A 20,506-nucleotide genomic window follows, 5' to 3' on the forward strand; every position below is an offset into this window, starting at 1 on the left:
GGGGCATTTATTTGCGAACACACTTGCTTGCTACATTTGTTCCATGACAAAATTTTCCACCAAATGCAGCTAAACATGTTAAACTCCTGTGTGTAATATAGATGTTTGCTTTGTGAAGTAGTCCTGATAACCTAAATATTAAGCAGTAAAGACTGGCTTTGTTTCATATTTATCTCAATTTTTGTAAATGCTTCACTGCTTTTTATTTCAGCAACTCTATCCGATGTAGTTATAGACGCTCTCAATGCAAAGAAAATCTCCAGAATGTTGTTTATATTTTCATCAAATAAATATATCTCAACTGGCAGTCTAATATGCCCACCCCATCATAAATTTAAAAGTTTAATTTAAGGAAATATCTTAATTCAAAAAGTAAAGGTGTTTATTGACATTTCCTGATCTATTTGTGTCACTTTTTCTGATACAGTGTCTGTACATGCAAAATGATAACATCACTAGTACTGGATTGACAGGATATGCTTCCAAGAGCAAACCTTCCGAGATGCCAAGTGACACCTATAGCTTCAATGCAAACCTGCCAGATGACCATGTGGCTCTCAGCAATCCCAGTTTCCTCTCCCTCTTTGAAGAAGTAATGCCGCCTGAAAGTCCCACACTCCACCAGCTCAAAACAAATACCTCTGACGGCATGAACCCCTCATTCAGCAACAGTCCTTACAGTGATATGTTTTTCTCCACACCTCTGAGTTCCCAGAGGAACAGCAACATTCCCCAGCACACCAATATGAATGACTCACTTACGAGCATTCTGGATGATGCCCTTCTTGAACAAATCAACATCTCACACTTGAAAGTGGATAAAGAATTTGCTTGTAAGAAGCCACCAAATTTGCCTGAGGTTCTGGATTCTGACTCTGGCCTGTCCATGTGCTCGAGTTCTGGTGGCCCCTCCCCTGGTAATTCAGTGCAATCGTCCATTTGTGGAGATCCATCTCACGGTTATAGTGACTCTGAAGTGGATGAGATGGAGAGCAGCCCTGGCTGTGTTCAGCCTGAATTTGCAGAATTGTACCCAATGCATTTCCAAAATGACGGACATTTTCAGGCACCCTCTCTTGACCTTACAAAGTCAAGTAAGAGCCCCAAACTTTACACGAAAGAAGCAAAGGATGATCTGCCAGTGAGCCCTGGCCACAGTAAAACCCCATTCATCAAAGATAAGCATTCTAAACGAGTGGAAGCTCGGCTCACTAGAGATGAGCAACGGGCTAAAGCACTCAATGTTCCTTTCTCTGTCAGAAAGATTATTAACCTTCCCGTCGACGATTTCAATGAAATGGTTTCCAAGTATCAGCTAAGTGAGGCTCAGCTCGCTCTCATTCGTGACATCCGTCGCCGTGGCAAAAACAAGGTCGCAGCTCAGAACTGCCGCAAGCGCAAACTGGAAAATATAGTTGGTCTCGAACATGATCTGGATCAGCTTAAAGATGAAAAAGAGGAACTTCTCCAAGAAAAGGAGGAGCATGCCAAAAACCTTCTTCACATCAAACAACAGCTGAACAGTCTGTACCATGAGGTTTTTAGTATGCTACGAGATGAAGATGGAAATCCGTATTCTCCGTCTGAGTACTCACTTCAGCAGACCAGCGATGGCAGTGTTTTCCTCGTTCCCCGGAGCAAGAAACTGGAAATAAAGAGAGAATGAAATTCCAAAGGTTTTGTTTATTGTATTTTTTTTTAAATGAGAAGCCGAAACCTGTGTGAATTGCAAGTTTTAAAACTTTAAAAGTTTTGTGATCATATGTTAATGAGTCTCCTATGCAAAAGAAGATTATTACCATTTTTCATGGCTTCTGGTTTCTTGGAGGTGAAACAGAGAGTGTTAGCTGAAGATTGACTGAAAAATGGTCTCTTGCCTAGTTCTTTAATATTGATTATTTCTGTGCACTGCTTATTACATCTTAGAGCTCTTGTATAGTTTTGTAAATACTGCACATCTTATTTATATATGCAGATATATATATCCCATTTACTATTAAATTGAAGGTCTTTCATAGAATTATAAAAATTATTTTAGTAAGCTAATGCTTCTTCTGTTGCAAGTGCCTGTTTTATACTTTTTTATTACATTTCAAAAATAGATACAGTAAATGGAAGAATTAAAAATGTATGACTTCATTTCTTCGCTTTATATAGAAAAGTTATTAAATAAAATGTATCTTTAACCATTGCAAAAATCTTGCCTTGTTTCATCAAAGTGTCACCTCTGCAACTTAAGTACTTTGATATTAAAAAAAACCCAAAGAATTCCATATGCTGGGAATCTGACGTTATAAACATTGAAAACACTTGCATTCTGCCAACACGTAGAGCGAGAAACAAGAGTTCATTTTTAACATTTAATTATGTTCTCATAAAACATTCTAAACCTGAAACACCAGTTCTTTCCTTATCTCCATAGGAGCTGACTCACTTGTTGAGCATTTCCATTTGTTTTTGACTTGTGCATTTAAAAGATTGGGTCTTTACTAAAATGTTAGTTGATTCATAAATTAGTAGAAGCAGGCCCTTCAAGCCTGCTCCATTATTTGATACAATTCACGTTGATGATCTGTCTTGATACCATCTTCTCACACCCTACCCTTGTCCCACAATGCCTTATTGACTCCAAATTTTACTACAGTTACTTTCAGCAACTTGATCTTTACAATCTTTTGTAATTAAAGGTATTGAACCTGTGAAATTCATTTAGTTTCATATCATTCCTAGATCTTTTGCTCTTAAACCTGAGGGTGATCCCTCTTCCAGAGCCACAGCCACAGGACACATTCTTGCTGCATGCAGTCTGTAAGGTTCCCAAATCATTCTGCAAAATTCAAAAACAATCCAGCTGGACTTAATTCCTCCTCGTACAGATTGATGTCAGACTAACCAGTCTGGGTTCCAGTATTTTTGTCCATTTTCTAAATATGGAATGGTGTGGGTTGGAGGGCAGTTCTATCTAGCATCTTCCAATGTGCATGAATGTATTCAAAACTCAATCAATGGAGTTCTCAAAATGGAAACGTATACAAATGCTGTTTCCAGAGTTACTTTCATTCGTACTTGAGATACAGCTAATGAAGCTCTGGAGATTTACGGCTTTCAGTGTCATTGATCTCTACTGCATTTTTAGTACAAATATTATTTTCTTCTTATTCCTCATTTTTACTCAACTTTTGATTCCTTGTGTTCTCTTCCATGATGATTGAACCAAAGTCTTTGTCTGAATTGCTCGACCATTTCTATCCCCATTGTGAATTCATCCATTTCTGACTGCAGAGGGCCCACACTTGACATCGTTAGTGTTTCCCTCCTTGCATATCTGTAGAAGCCTTTGCATTTGTTTGCACGTTTCTTGTAAGTTTGCCCTCAAACATTACTTCGTTGCAATTTATTTGTTCTTATTTCTCAATCTAAACTGCTTGCAGTACTCATATATATGGTCTTGTGAAAATGTTATATTACCCCTCTATGGATTTAATATACTGTTAGTAACCAAGGTTAGATTACTTTTCCTTCTATATTTTTACACCAAGCAGTACGGTATAACATTTGCAGTTCCAGCATTAACTCTGTAAATAATAGTCATTACCCATTTGCCATCATAGCTTTAATGAAGCTCTGTAATCTATAATAGACAATCTCCATAGTTTTATTTAGTTTTGGATTGAACAACTTCACATTTTAATGAAGATTTCTAGAGTGTTATGTTCACTCTTCCTAAGGGAGCTCACGAAACGAAACCAAATGATGAACTTGCCCTTTCCCATTGCAGAATAACTGGTCTAGGATAGTTCTTCCATAGTTGATTGTTGAACACACTGGTCCAAAAACAATCCAGTAATTCTGCTGATGACTAGTTTGACTAGTCTGCGTGTAGATTCTGTTGGCTGTGTGGCAATACTTGCGGACTGCCACCAGCAAATCATTGGGTGTTTACACAAGCAATGCATTTCACTGTTTGGAAATAAATCTGAATCATAAAGTCATCTATGGATAATGTAGATGGATGTACCCTTGTTCTGTGCATGTTTAAACTTCTATTTGAAGTTGCTCTTAGCAACACCAATACAACATAGAGGAATATAGACAATACCCACCAATGTCCTCCCTTGCTTGGTAGTACTTGGTTCTAAATAGACTGATTCCACAGCCTTTTCTGAACCAATGCTTTCTTATTACACTGACTTCCACCTATTACTAACAAATTCACTTCACCACCTTTTCCTCACCGTTTGCCCTTCCTAATTATCAAATACTTTTGGTAATCTAGCTCCCCTTCTCAGTTAACGTCACCCCATAATCATATCTCCACAGAGGCGTCACTTCACATCCATTCCTCTGATATGTTATTTATTTGTCCTGTCTTATTACGGATGCTTTGCATATTTAGATAAAACAAATTTTCACATTAATATTTATATTATATTATCTTGCTTTTGTTTTTGCACAAACCCCATTTGTTACTTCACACCTTCGCATGCTCTGACTTTCCTTACAGTTTGATCAGTTATTCCAATTACTTTTCCACTTTCTTGTTCCTCTCTTCAGCATTCTAGATTTCCTTACACAGGGATCCTCCCCACCCATTCACTTACTCATGTAAAGCCATGTTCAGCTCATGACACTTTCACCCAGATATATTTTAATACCAGAGCCTGAAAGAAAACAATATATTCAAAATGCATAGCCCTCTCGTGGCTGAAAATGCCTGTCTTGGACAGAACATTACAATTAATTGGTGAAGCTGATAGGCTGCCATCTGGGACCTTTTGCCGCAGCACTAGCTGAAACATAAAATGAATCGTCAGTTGATGTAGCAGTTACTGGTTTGCATTTACTATTACAGACTATTCATTCAAGGGTTAATCTTCTCTAATCACATTGCTAATTTAGGAGTTAACAAAATGAACTGAATAATTCTAAGGTGTGCATTTCTGGATCAAAAAATGTGTAAAAGGCAGTGAGGGCTCCTAACTGCCTTTGCTTTTTCTTCCATTTTAAAGAACTAGTGGCTAGTATACAATTCTTACTCCAGTTAATACATTTTCAGTCCAAATTATTCCTGGCTATACTCTTAGGAACTTGGTATACAATTCATTGAAATCATGGTGAGCCTTTACTTCCACAGCATTTGCACATCTCTGTCCACATTTAGTTGCCTTACTAATTAAAGTTTGTCCAGATCAATAGGGAAGGCAGCCAAAGAGCTAGTTAATCAATCAACTGTTAAGGATTAATGGAGTTATTGAACTTTAAATGCAACTGCCCTTTATTTTTTAATCTGAAATGTAAAGAAAACAATTCCCAAATCTAATTACCTTCAAGTTAACTTAACTACTTACAATTGATCCAAACATTTTCCTTGGGTCTGATGAGGAAAATGTTTCAAAAGGTGACCATCCCATAATTGCTAAAGCAGAGTTCACCATTTATTATGTAAATGTGAGGGATGTTTGTTAATACCTCTCTCCTTTGCTTTGCCTTCTATATTTTCTCCTTTTCTCCCTATTTCAATTGTTTTTATTCTCAGCTGAGTGGGATGACATGCATGAGAAATTTCTAACTCCGTTTAGTCCTGGAAGAAGGTAAATTGGAGAGTATGAATTCAAGTGGACCCAGGATGGTAGAGAAGTTGGGTAATCAACATGCCATATTCTTATTTGTTTGCAACTCACACTAATATCCTGGACTGAGTAGTATTTGTAGTGCCTTAATAGTTTTGTGGCATGATGTATTTTACAGGTTTGTAGCACAGAGTGCTGGTGTTAGGCAGAGTTTGTAATCCAAAATCAGATCAGATTTGTCTTCAGTGCTTCTCAAAGGCTTATACTAACAGCAAATATTTAAATTCCAACATAAGGACATCCTGGGAGCAGAAATTCCATTTGTCTTGACAGATACTATTATCAATGAGAAGGAGAACAAGGTGGATCAAAGACTCGTTTTATCATGGAACACATTATTCTCACAATGTTGTAACAATTAACTTCTAATGCCAACATTCACCTCAATCCTTCCCACCCTTAGTATCAAAGGACTGCACAGCACAGACTATTCTACTACCTATCCCAGCACATATTGACATAAATCCTGTGCTGGTGAGGAGGGCAGTAAAGTGTCTAATTATGGATACTCATTCTCAGCAGATGGAGAGGAAATGGACACTACTTTCTGCTAGCTCCTGTGAAATTGTGTCTATGTCATGCCCTACAAACAGGTGGAGGATGCTTACTATCAGATTGTTCTCCATTCACAACCTCTCAAATTGGCACACCAGCCTGCTGTCCACTGATCCTGAAAGTAAATCCTGAGCCAAAGTATGTTATCTGCTAGGAGATAACAAAGTTGATTTCTAGTGTGTGGGTACCTAGATTACCAGAAGCTATAAGCGTAGCACGGAAGTGTTCACTTGGACAGTCCACCCTCTCATCCAAGAGTTTTCTTGCATTCCTCTGAAAAAAGTATTGAAAGAAGTTCTGAAAAGCAAAAGGTGTTTTTTTTTGTTGCTTGCTTGCTTGCTTCTCCTTCTCCTCCTCAAGAACTAGGATAAATCCATCTACATCAATGGAGCTGTAGTGGAGCGGGTATCAAGCTTCAAATTCCTTGGTGTCCACATTTCTGAGGATCTCACCTGGTCCCTGAACTCCTCCATCCTGATCAAAAAGGCACAACAGCGCCTTTATTTCCTGTACAGCATCAAGAAAGCTCACCTCTGTCCCAGGATACTGACAGACTTTTACCGCTGTACCATTGAGAGCATACTCACCAACTGCATCTCAGTGTGGTATGGCAATTGTCCCATATTGGACCACAAAGCGCTCCAGCGGGTGGTGAAAACTGCCCAGTGGATTATCGGCACCCAATTGCCCACCATTGAGAATATCTACCATAACCGCTGCCTGGGCAGGGCGAAAAGCATTATCAAGGATGCATCTCACCCTAACCATGGACTTTTTACTCTCCTCCCATCCAGTAGGGGCTACAGGAGCCTCTGCTCCCGCACTAGCAGGCACAGGAAGAGCTTCTTCCCTGAGGCTGTGACCCTGCTGAACCCCACATCACAGCGCTAAGCAGTATTGCACCCATATTGTACTGTCTCAGTACTTTTATATTTGTGTGCTGTAGCCCTTTTTATTCACAGTTATTTTGTAAATAACACTATTCTTTGCATTTCTGGTCAGATGCTAACTGCATTTCATTGGCTTTGTATCTGTACTTGGCACAATGACAATAAAGTAGAATCTAATCTAATCTTAAATTCCCAGAGAAATAACCACAGATCAGAAAGGCATAAATATAGATATAGATCGAGCGGGCTGGTCTCCAAGAAGTAGAACTAGAATCAGACTAAACTGACTTTGTGTATAATACCAGAACATTAACCATTCAGCAGATAATATGCAGAGGAAAATACTGAACAGATCGATGCAGTGTTTTAAAAATAAGACCAAATTGCCAGGGAGGGAGAGAACCTGTGGGTTGTCAAATTTTGGATGAAATGTGAAGCATTTTGGGTAACTGGTCTGTGCCTTTGCTATTGCTTAGCACACGCTTGGGCTCGGTGATAGTATCAATGCGCATTTATTTTTGCTGGTGGGGGAGGAGGATTGTTGCTTGTTGCTGCTTACGCGCGGGGGGGACTTTGGGGTTCTCACGTTTAACTGTCGTTCATTCTTTGGGGCACTTCTCTGTTTGTGAAGAAAAAGCACTTCAGGATGTATATTGTATACATTTCTCTGACATTAAATTTGAACCTTTGAATCTTTGAATTTAATGGCTTCACGGAAAAACAAAAGAGAACCACTCTGAAATAAATAGTAAGTATCTGAGTATCTGTTCAAGTCCCCCAGATGCAATTCTATTGTTTGCCATAGGTTGCATGCAATTATCTGAAGTCTCTGGCCGCACATTTGTGTACTGCTGATGAAACGAACAATGAGTGGGAGTAGCCCTGTCAACCTGCCCAGAGATCAAATCTAAGTTCATGCACAGTCAGAAGAAAAACTCAAATGATAGTATGTATCAGCAGGAAGCTAGTTGAATGATGAAAACCAGGAAAATATAGCTAGTTTATTCATGACAATAAAGTCAAAAATATTGTCTAAAGCAACAAGGAAAAGTTTAAAATATTGGGAGGTACCTTTAACCTGTGGGGCTGCAGGCTGCTCGGTAGGATCTGAGGAGCAACAGCAGTAAGTGTCTCCAGATACTCCAGCTCAAACTCTGTTCCTCTTCCCCACCACCCACGTCTGAAGACCAACGAGAATCACTGCAGAGCATATATAAGAGACTGAGGGAATCTTGGGTCATTTACTCCAGGAAGTAACTCCACAGTATGCGGGCAGCCATCAGAAGAAACAGCAAGTGTAGCAGTTGTTAGGAACATTTTCTTAAACAGGTACTTTATACTGTTGACTACTGGGGTTATGGTACCTTGAAACACAAAATACTACAGGGTAAAGACTGGCTGAGAGTGAAGTTAGGCTAGAAATGCAGTGGCCACTACAGTTTAATATTCACAAGGACTCATTAGATATTTGCAAATATTAACTAGCAACCCCTTGGTATATTATATACCTGGTCCCTGGGCAAAACAGAAATTATGAAGTGAACAGGAACCGACTGGACTTGTGGAATACATCACAACCAACAATGTAGGGTGAAGAAGAGCTTGAGGTCCTACAGTGAATTTCACAAGTTGTAACCGAAGTGAGGGGTAGAAAGGAGTTTTAAAAGATCTAATACCTGGATTAATCCTGGTGCCTCCTGCGGTGAGAGCAGAAATTGAAAGAATGGACAGATTATTTGACAGTGAAAGCCTTAAACGGAACAAGGAGCACCTTAACAAGACTGGACCCATTGTCTTCCTGGGAGGTTCATTGGTGCAGTATAAATGCAGATTATGGTTAAGAGAAAAACAGGAGTGGTAGGTGGCACTAGAGGTTTGCGTGTGAACAGGAATGTCAAATGGACAAAGATACTAGAATCTGGAGCAACTCGAAAGGTCAGGCAGCATCTGTGGAGGAATAGGGACAGTCAACATTTTGGATCAAGATCCTTCATTTGGACTGTCAAAAACCAGGTATGTGTGCATACTCCAAGTGTGGGAAATGAGGTTGATGAGCTGCAGATGGAATGTTATTCAATGCCAATAACATATGGCTGGCAACTGGATTGGGCACAACATATCCTGGCAAACAGCATACAGAATAAGAAACTTAAGAAATAAGGAGACACAAGATTCTACAGATGCTGGTCATCCACACAAAGTGCTGAAGGAACTCAGCAAGTCAGGCAGCATCTGTGGAGGCAAAATAGATGAAACTCACAATGTAGTGGAGAAAAAGATGGGGACTGTTCCACATAACCAATGAAAAGGCTTTGCCTCCAACTTCCACCCTGCCCTGAAATTTACTTGGTTCATCTGTGACATTTCTCTCTCCTTTCTCAATCTCTCTGTCTCCATCTCTAGAGACAGACTATCCAATGACATCTTTTGCAAACCTACTGTTATCTTGACTATATGTCTTCCCACCATTTTACTTGTAAAAATGCGCCATCACATCTGTTCTCAAAATGAAGTTTTCTATTCTAGATAATCTGAGATGCCTTTTTTTTCCCCCAGAGAACACAGTTTCCCTTCCACCACCATTGATGCTCTCCTTATCCACTTCTTTCCCATTTTCCACACATCTGACCAAGATGGCCACCCACTTCAATTCTTTCCCATTTGGGTGGCTGAGTGGAGATATGTCTCTACCAAAGGAAATGTAAGGCACTCCTTCTCTCTGCTAACCATGCTAGTAACTTTCCTGTAATACCTTGGGCTCTTAATTTGGTAAGAAGCCTCATGAGTGGCACCTTGTCACAGACCTTCTGAAAATCCATATATACATCCACTGCATCCCCTATCTATCCTACCTGTAATCTCCTCAAAGAATTCCAACAAGTTCGTCGGGCAAGATTTTCTCTTTCTTCCTTTATTATTCTTTTTATTGATTTAAAAGGAACATAAATACAAACAAGAGGAGAATTATCGCAAATATATATATCAATAACAATACAAATTAGAGATTGAAATAGACATTACCAAAATCATACATAGTGTTAAGCTAGTATGTAATATACAATAAAAAAGAAAACAGCTAATTCTCATCAGTTCATGAAGAGGAAAGAAAAAACTTCGGATTTTAAATGGAAAAAAACCCCACTACACTATGCAATAAAAGGAAAAAAAAGGGGACTGGGCAGTCTATTCTGAGGATACGACCAAAAGAAAGGAAAGACTTTCTGATCAAATCTAAAACTTCGAAAAAAAAATTGGAAGGATTTTCTCCTAAACCATGCTGACTTTGTCATATCTTGTCCTGCGTCACCAAGTGCACCATGAATTCATCCTTAACAATCTTCCCAGCCACTGAGGCCAAGCTAACTTGCTTATAATTTCCTTAGTTCATCTGCCAGCTCCTTGTCCCCCATTATTATTTCTCTGGCCTCATTTTCTAGTGGTCCTATATCCACTCTCATCTCTCTTTTTTTTAATATACTTCTTCTATACACCTTGATATTGCTTGCTATCTTGTTTTCTTATGTCATCTTTTCCCTCCTAATGATTCTTTTAGTTGCTTTCTGTAGGTTTTAAAAATCTTCCCAATCTTCTATCTTCCTGCTATCTTATTCTGGTGTCCTACCCCTCTGGGTGAAGGGTCTCATCCCAAAATATTGACTGTTCATTCTCCATCATAGATGCTGCCTGTCTTGCTAAGAAAATCAGATTAAGTCACTCAGCCCTTCAAACCTGTTCCGCAACTAACACGCTTTGGCCTAGCTCTCACCTTGTCTTCAGTGGTAGCTCCTTATTTCCTGGAGTTTGTGGTTTATCTCAAACGTCCTCTTGTAATCAAATCATGTACTGTAATGCTCACAGCCTCTGTAGTGGAGTTTCGCCATCCTCCACAAGAAGTTATGACACACCTCACCTAACCCTGTAACGTCTTCTCTGTCCAGATTTTCCCTCAACGTCTACCCTATCATGGTCCCTGAGGATCTCATAGTTCAATAAGTTCATCCCTCTACATTAAAAAATGTAGGCTCACATTAGGATAAGCCTTTTCATCCTATGATTCACTGATTCCTGAGAATTTGGATAAAATACGTTTTAATTTTGAATGTTAAGAAATCTAAACGTATATGTTTATAGAACAAGGTCTCAGCAATCAAGCAATATTTTGGTGCAACCTCCTGATTTTGTAATTTTTTTCATAAAATATGTGTTTTTCCTGTCATTACTTAGTTTTTGTCAACACAGTCGGACACAATAAAAAGCTAATTATTCCTAATAATTTAGTCTTATATAGATTTAGAGCTTTTAAATCATTGTGTCTACACCATAGGTACACATATATGCTGTTAAATGTTGAAACACATATCCCTTCCACCTGGTTTTGGATGGAAGCGTGTGTTGGGCCCATGAGGGTGGAAAAACTCCACTTGAACATCTTGATGATGAGCATCCACAGTGACAGCCTTTGCTAACCACCAATTTTGGTCATAAATGACTGCAAGCTAATCTCCACAATTAATTACACTATATCTGTCGTAGTCCCGTCAGGACCACTCTGGGGTTCCTGCTCCATTTCCTCCATCAGCATTGCCAAAGGCCCTCTGTTCTTTCCCGTTGTGGTAGAGCCATCATTCTCCTCAGCCTGTACCCTGGCATATGTATTTTCAGTCAACTGAAATGTTGTTGGGCTGAAACACTGACACATCTGTGGCTCACTGCAGAAACATGACAATGATCTGCAATGGATGCTGTTTCCGTAAGGTATGACCTGATGGATTTTCCTCTTTGCTGGTACAGGTTCTAGTGGTTGAGAAAGGAGTGGATCATATTTCCACATGTCACCTTCAGCAATATGATAGGTCTGAGTACTGCAAAGGCTTCTCCCAACCACTTCATGGAAGATTTTGCTTCCCCGTAGCATCTGTTCTGTTTTTTTTTCTTGGTGATTCTTTTATTTCTAGTTTGCTCTCGTCGCCAATGCTTTTTCAGTTTGTTCCTATCTTTAATTATCGTTTGAAGTTGATTTTTCAAAGCTTTCATCTGTCTGTTTTCTTTCTTTCACTTTCTCCTGCTATAGACTGCCTACTGCAAGGTGGCTCCTGTATAGTCTGATCCACTGGATTATCTGGGCATTCTGGGCTCTTTCTCTTAAGCTCTCTTGACTCTTGCTGTCTATGTTTCCATGACTTTCTCTTACTCCTCTTTTCCCTTCCATTCAAATCACTGATAGTTTTTATCTTCCCATCCTCTACTCTCTTCTTCCATCTTTGCTTTTCCTTTCTCAGGTATTCCTCCTTTAACTCTGGCTCACTATATATTTTCTCTCTCTGCTTTTTTTGGTATTCCCTGTTTCTTCACCTTCACTCCTCCACTGATAGCTACTGCCTAGCCATAGCTTCCTAAAATACATAAAAGGAAGGTCAGAATTTAATGGAATTACTATGAAATTGTGCAAAATTACTATGAATTTAATTATGCTTAATTTGGTGAAATTTTATAAAATGATTATGAAATGGTGCAACTAAATTCTGGACTAGTTCCTGAGGATTGGAGGGTGGCTAATGTAACCCCACTGTTTAAAAAAGGAGGGAGAGAGAAACCGGGGAATTATAGACCAGTTAGCCTAACATCGGTGGTGGGGAAAATGCTAGAGTCAGTTATCAAAGATGCGATAACAGCACATTTGGAAAGCGGTGAAATCATCGGACAAAGTCAGCATGGATTTGTGAAAGGAAAATCATGTCTGACGAATCTCAAAGAATTTTTTGAGGATGTAACTAGTAGAGTGGATAGGGGAGAACCAGTGGATGTGGTATATTTGGATTTTCAAAAGGCTTTTGACAAGGTCCCACACAGGGGATTAGTGTGCAAACTTAAAACACACGGTATTGGGGGTAAGGTATTGATGTGGATAGAGAATTGGTTGGCAGACAGGAAACAAAGAGTGGGAATAAACGGGACCTTTTCAGAATGGCAGGCAGTGACTAGTGGGGTACCACAAGGCTCAGTGCTGGGACCCCAGTTGTTTACAATATATATTAATGACTTGGATGAGGGAATTAAATGCAGCATCTCCAAGTTTGCGGATGACACGAAGCTGGGCGGCAGTGTTAGCTGTAAGGAGGATGCTAAGAGGATGCAGGGTGACTTGGATAGGTTAGGTAAGTGGGCAAAATCATGGCAGATGCAATTTAATGTGGATAAATGTGAGGTTATCCACTTTGGTGGCAAAAGCAGGAAAACAGATTATTATCTGAATGGTGGCCGATTAGGAAAAGGGGAGATGCAACGAGACCTGGGTGTCATTATACAGCAGTCATTGAAAGTGGGCATGCAGGTACAGCAGGCAGTGAAAAAGGCGAATGATATGCTGGCATTCATAGCAAGACGATTCGAGTACAGGAGCAGGGAGGTACTACTGCGGTTGTACAAGGCCTTGGTGAGACCACACCTGGAGTATTGTGTGCAGTTTTGGTCCCCTAATCTGAGGAAAGACGTCCTTGCCATAGAGGGAGTACAAAGAAGGTTCACCAGATTGATTCCTGGGATGGCAGGACTTTCATATGATGAAAGACTGGATCAACTAGGCTTATACTCGTTGGAATTTAGAAGATTGAGGGGGGACCTTATTGAAACGTATAAAATCCTAAAGGGATTGGACAGGTTAGATGCAGGAAGATTGTTCCCAATGTTGGGGATGTCCAGAACGAGGGGTCACAGTTTGAGGATAAAGGGGAAGCCTTTTAGGACCGAGATTAGGAAAAACTTCTTCACACAGAGAGTGGCGAATCTGTGGAATTCTCTGCCACAGGAAACAGTTGAGGCCAGTTCATTGGCTATAGTTAAGAGGGAGTTAGATATGGCCCTTGTGGCTAAAGGGATCGGGGGGTATGGAGGCAAGGCTTGTACAGGGTTCTGAGTTGGATGATCAGCCATGATCATACTGAATGGCGATGCAGGCTCGAAGGGCCGAATGGCCTACTCCTGCACCTATTTTCTATGTTTCTAAATTCATTTATGGTTTTAGTCATTGGGGATACATATAGTAAGGAAATATTGTAGGCCTGTGTGTGGAAGAAATAAAGGGGTTAATGAAATATTACTAATGAAACATTACAAGCCATATTACTATTTATTGTGATCATAAATTATATTCAAGCCTCCACTGAGGATGATTTGGATGTTTTTGTCAACACCGTCAAACTATGTGTCACCACCGTCAGATGGTGTCTGACAGTGGTGACAAAACACACTTTTTAACATGACATGCATGAGTTGTATACAGGAGTCATCTTGTTTTCCCTCTGTTGCTTGCTGCCTCTGCCCTCTACTGAAAATGCATAAATTTATGTCATAATTTAAAATAATTCTTTCTATGCAAAAGAGACAGTGTTGACATGTAGCAACATCAATATGTAAAAATTATTGGAAAAATAGCAAACTTACAGGAGCTTGTTTGACCTTGTTGCATTTAGCAGATGTGGTGGGTGGAAAGGGGGTCCTCAGGAATATAGTTGAACATGTGGCTGCCTGATTTTATTGCTTTTTTAAATAAATATCTGATGGTGTTGACAAAAACCTGGGACACATTTTGAGTAACCACAAAATAAGAGTAAATATTGCTGAAAATTCAAACAACAGGAATTCTGCAGATGCTGGAAATTCAAGCAACACACATCAAAGTTGCTGGTGAACGCAGCAGGCCAGGCAGCATCTCTAGGAAGAGGTACAGTCGACATTTCAGGCCGAGACCCTTCATCAGGCCTAAATTGTTGAAAATTCACTGCTTTTAATTTTAAAGAGGTTTTTCACTCTAATCTTTCATCTGGCATATATATTATACATTTTAAATTATTTGTTCACACTTTTTTAATCAAATTGAAATGATAATCTCTTGTCTGAGGACAACTGATTTTGTGGGTACTGGGCTATGATATAATTTATAAAATTAAAAACTAGCATATAAAAAATGTTGCATTTGTGCAAAAAACCCTCAGATGATCAACCTCGATTATTTTAAATAAGAAAATGTATTCATTTTCAACGGAATTAGCACTTTTCTTCTGTTTGCGAAGACCTGAAACGAAGTCTCGGCCTGAAACATCGACTGTACCTCTTCCTGGAGATGCTGCCTGGCCTGCTGCGTTCACCAGCAACTTTGATGTGTGTTGCTCGCACTTTTCCTGGTGGGACATGTTTTCACCGAAGTCTCAAGAATCAGTGGATTAACCAAGTGGATATATTTTGGACTGACTCCAAAGCAACATATCCTTACTGACGTGTTTTGGCGGCCCTCCGTAGCTGTCTACGTGATATTATGGAGAGCAAGCTTTTGCCTGCGAAACAGGCTCCCCTCTCCACGCAGTGGTGTACCCAATGGAACAACAGAGGCTGATGTAGTTTGGCACCAACGGCGTCGCAGGAGTTGCTAGTTAACGTAGGACTGTCCCTCCGGATTTCTTCTTTGGGAATTACTGCTGAAGACTTGGCCATCAATGGGTGTAGCCACAAGGCAGAAGAGGTTTGCCATCAGCTTTCCCTCTTCCAGGTGAGTTACCAACCACGGCTGACGAGCCCCATCCGCCCGAAGCGACTTGTTTAAGCGCCAGTTACGGTTCCGCTGGGCTTAGTAGCTAAACCACCCGTGAAGGCCACGAGCTGGACTTGGTTTTCGGGGGCTATTTGAGGTGCACCCCATTGGGAGCATTTAATAGGCGGTGGGAGCTTATCCCCACCACCAACCCCACCCCCTGACCAAAACAACCTCAAGGAAGCAAAGCAACACACACAAAATGCAACTCGGCGTGTCAGGCAGCTGCGGAAAACTGTATTGTCTTTTCGGTTACTTAGGAAAACTATGTTGAGCATACAACTATGTTGTAGCACCGAACACAATTCAAACGGGTTATCGAAACCCCTCCATTATTTGTTTGGAAGGGGGCATAAACATATTAGAGACCTACCAGCCGCAGGCAGGAATCGGTGCAAATATGGGTGGCTGTAACTGTCCCCACTGCCGGGGGCTCAAATCTGCATAACTTCTAATCGCGCATCCTGCAAACCAAGCTTCCATTCCAAGATGTCGGCGCTAAATTTCTACCCGCCACTTTTCTTGCGGGGTTTAACCTAAAACTACTGTGTTTACTGTTTCTATAGCCGCAACCAAGGCGGGACAGGGCAGCTGCCTTCTGGCGCTCCTAACCGTACATGGCAGCGCAGCTGTCTGGGCACATGTGCGCTACTCGTGTTCAACTATTTGTCTCCCTGGCCGTTGCACCGACCGTCACCGGTTCCCCGAAGTTTTTCCTCATCACCAAAGCTGCTTTATTATCTAGAGCCATTTCCATTACTAGTAGCCGAAGTAACATTTTTCTTGAATAAACTCACTGGATTCATAAACTAAACCTGCCAAGGTTGTGCTGGTTTTCCAAAAATCTAGAACGCCGACATTTAAGCATTTCAACTTTTTCAGTTATCTCCCGTCATTATAGCTGTTTACGCAAAGTGCTTTGCTCCGACCGTCTTTTTTCCCCCCTATCCTCACCATTCCATCCCTATTTTACTGGGGTTGAATGTGGAAAGGAAACCCAGCAACTTCCATATTTAACGTCTCTTGAGATAATCTTCCTGGGAGATCTACACGTCCACTGGGGTAGCTTATAAACTTACAATGTTCCGCCCTTTCAGGGAGGCGATTTTGTATAGGATAAGATGCCCGCCCTTTCCATTTGTTCCAAAATACTTTTATAATAAATTTATTCTGGCAGCAGTTATCAACTACAACGTTAGTATCTTAAGATTCCCATTTAAAAACCTCATTTAGCACGTGACATTTAGTGAAACACAAGACATAAATAAAGTACACGGTGACAAATAGCTGCTTTAATCCCATTGAAAATACCACGATCTTCACTCAAAAATGTAAACTTATGGTACGCACATTTCAAATACATGGTGGTAGTTACGGATGTAGGCATATTTTATTTCTTAATCGATACTTTTTTAACCGGTTTACTTTTATAATTCTTTATTGCTACAATTGTTGAATTTTTGCTGCATGTTGCACCACGTTCATACTAATGTATATGAGAAAGATGCTCCTTTCTTCACCGTAAGGGGGCTGTCACGACTGTTATAGAGGTGCTCATAATTCAGATCAACTATTAGAAATCGCATTGAACAGATACAGAAGAGCTATTAGAACGGTTTCTCTTAATTACCAAAAGCATTCACTTTTGGTACACAGAATCCGACGTTTTATTTCTTTAGCATTTAGATAATTCAGAATGACTGCCGACTCCAAAACGTACTGTAGCAATTTGCTCACCATGGAGAATGGAGATGGATGATATTTGCATCTGACCATATGTCCCAGAGATAATTAGTTGGGCTGCCTTTCATCTGGAGGGAATGGTTTGTAGTAGAGTCAAAAATACTTCAACCACAAACAGTAAACAAACTTTAATTTCCAGTAAAAGCAAAATATTCATAGGGTACCCAGCAATATATTTACTGACATTACAGTGCAATTAGCATGTTACAATTAACATTAGCCACGTGGTAGGCTAAGGTTCATTTCAAATACAGATATAGTTTAATTAAAATTTACTTGGTCACGTCAGTTGATTGGCCTTCGAATCAGATGTCACAGTCCAGGTTTTCCTGTCATGCAACTTGATGATTTTTGAAAGTTGTCAAGGTTGTCAGATTAGAGAGTGGGATTTAGTCGATTAGGGAATAGTAAGAGGGTTCAGAGCAACAGTGAAGTAAACCCAAATGTTACAACGATTCTTCATACTTTTATGGAGAGAAAAATGCATTTTACTCTATTTTCTACTGAAAGGTAAATAAAACTGGAACGAGAGCAAATGTCTTTTTTTTTATAAATAAAGGAAGCAAAGTATAGCACAATATAACTTGTTTTATTGGTATAGTGCTATGGAATGTAATGCTGCTTGATGCTTGGCCAACCGCCTTATGGTTCATTCTAGTGACTTTTTTTCCTCAGTTTAAAAAGCTATATACACGCTAAGCAGATTTTACTTGGACTTGCTCTTCCATGGGCTGGGATAAAACTCTAAAGGCAGGGGTTTCCAACCTAGGGTCCATGACATAAAAATGGCTGGAAAACTTGCTGTAAAGGAAGGTGGTAGTAGTCATTATTCCAGATGTTCCCCAAGCCTAACAGCATTCACAGTTCAATAGCATCAACCTGTCAGGCAATATGATTGTCATCACTGGGAACACTTCAATTATACAGAGGATATCCATGGGCATTGGTTGCTAAGTGACACACACAGGTCCTTGACATTTAATTGCACTCCATCTGAGTTCCCACTGACAACATTTGAGATCATTGACCAGATCATTAACTAGATAAGCAAAATTAAAATTGTTTCATATTAGAGAATGGGAATACTCTGCAAGCGACTTACCTCTGCCCTCTCTGAAGTCTTTTTGATGGCTACAAGGCAAAAAACGTGATTGCTTGTAATTGCATCCACTGCAAAGATATTCATCAGTATCATTTGAAACCCAAAGATCCCAATCTCTCACATACATCACATGGGGTGATTAGGAATGAATAAATGGCCTTTGAGATACTTTTTTTGGTTAAAAAAAATGCACACCAGCAACAGGAAGACTGGATCAACTCATGCACCAAGTGTATTGCCTACATTTTCCTACTTGCACTGTTCAATAAATAATGCCAACTTATCAGTTAATATCTGGAGCATGAAATATCCAAACTGATTAGCACATTTCAGGCAAAAAGGAATATTGACTGTATTTTGGAAGGATGAAACAGGGTAGGACTTATGAATGGTGGGGCACTGAGCATTGTAAGTTTCAGGTAGTACAGATCCACAATTCCTTGGAAATGACACAGAGGGTTAAGAGAGCTTTTGGCCCATTGGCCTTTATAAAACCGTACTGAGTACTAGAGGCAGGATGTTATGTTGAAGTTGCATGAAACATTGGTGAGGCACTACTTGGAGAAGTGTGCACAGTTCTGGTTACCCTATCTGTAAGAAAGATACCAATAAAATTGAAAGAGTACAGAGAAAATTTACGAGGATGTTGCTTCAACTTGAGAACCTGTTATCGGGAAAGGTTGAATAGGTTACAACTTCATCTCCGAATCAGATCCATCATCAATGGCATGTGTCATCATGAAATTTGTTAACTTAGTAGAACATATCAAAAAATTGAGGCAGTGTTTACAGATTCAATGTCCATTTAGGAATTGTATGGCAGAGGGGAAGAAGCTATTCCTGAATCACTAAGTGTGCGCTTTCAGGCTTCTGTATCTCCTACCTAATGGTAAAAAATTTCCTGGAGATTGTGAGAATAAGGGGAGATTTAATAGACACATACAAAATTGAGGGGAAAAGATAGAGTAAATGCATACAGGCTTTCACTACTGAGGCAAAGACCAAGTCATGTCAAAGGGTGAAACGTTTAAGGCAAACCTGACAGGGAACTTCTCAACTCAAGAGTTGCCAGTAGACACCACCAATTAAAGAGATGGTTTATTAATACCTAGGTGGGAGGGCTATGATCTCAGTATGGGTCAATTGGACTCGATGAGTGAAGGGCCTGTTTCTCTGCCATGGTGCTTAATGATTCTATAAAACCACCACAAAGAACATTCAGGTGATTGTTGTAAGGCCCATTAAAGGTGCAACCTTATGATGTTCATACTTCAAAAGCTATGCAGACATATCAATGTCAGCATTAAAAGCCACAGGTTGAAAATGCTGTCTTATGCTCATGTCTCATCCCATCCCCTTGATACTTAGTATGACTCTCAAAATGGAAGGTAATGCATGGGAAAATTCTGGTTGTGGTACAAATAAAGGATCAAGTGACCCAATACAAAAAACAGACTGTAATGCTCATCCCCATCAACGTATTATGGAAATATTCCTAACTATGTTGCCAGAGCCAGGATTGAAGTGGTCATAGGGGAAGGGTAGTTATTCTCAGGTCAGTATTTCTCAATCACTGAAAACAGCAAACCCCAGGAAGCTCCAATTATGTCTGTTGGAACATTTTTTAACTCAGCATTCCAAAGTGCTCTATAGTCATTGACTTGCAGGATTATCAGCATACCAACCATTCTCTCACCACTAGCTGTTCCACCTCACTTCTGCTTGAAATACAAATAGTATATAATGTGTTGAGTTTTATTGTGCTTTTTGAGACTGCAAATATCTTCTCTGATATGTACCAAATGTTTTACTAGGGAGACTAAACATATGATGGGATTTGACTGATCTAGCAATTTTTATAGTAATGTTTTAAAACCTCAGGCTGTACCTTAACACAATGGTAGTATTCAACATCAGAAGGGCAGCATCTATGGGAGGAAAATGCAGTCAATGTTTTGGGCTGAGACCCTTCATCCATTTGTTACATCAAGTTGGAATAAAA

At 39.9% G+C, this 20,506-nt stretch overlaps 1 protein-coding gene across 1 annotated transcript in view; it reads left to right on the forward strand.

Annotated features, from left to right (window-relative positions):
* nfe2l2a (nfe2 like bZIP transcription factor 2a) overlaps positions 1-2,208 on the forward strand; it is a 27,664-nt gene extending 25,456 nt beyond the window's left edge. Inside the window, exon 5 of the mRNA XM_063052101.1 lies at positions 428-2,208. Coding sequence (XP_062908171.1) covers positions 428-1,666 — 1,239 coding nt within the window. The 3' untranslated portion in view covers positions 1,667-2,208. The remainder of the gene's footprint in view (positions 1-427) is intronic.
* Positions 2,209-20,506: the final 18,298 nt, after the last annotated feature.

This window comes from Mobula hypostoma, chromosome 6, assembly GCF_963921235.1.
Source record: "Mobula hypostoma chromosome 6, sMobHyp1.1, whole genome shotgun sequence".
Lineage (NCBI taxonomy): Eukaryota > Metazoa > Chordata > Chondrichthyes > Myliobatiformes > Myliobatidae > Mobula > Mobula hypostoma.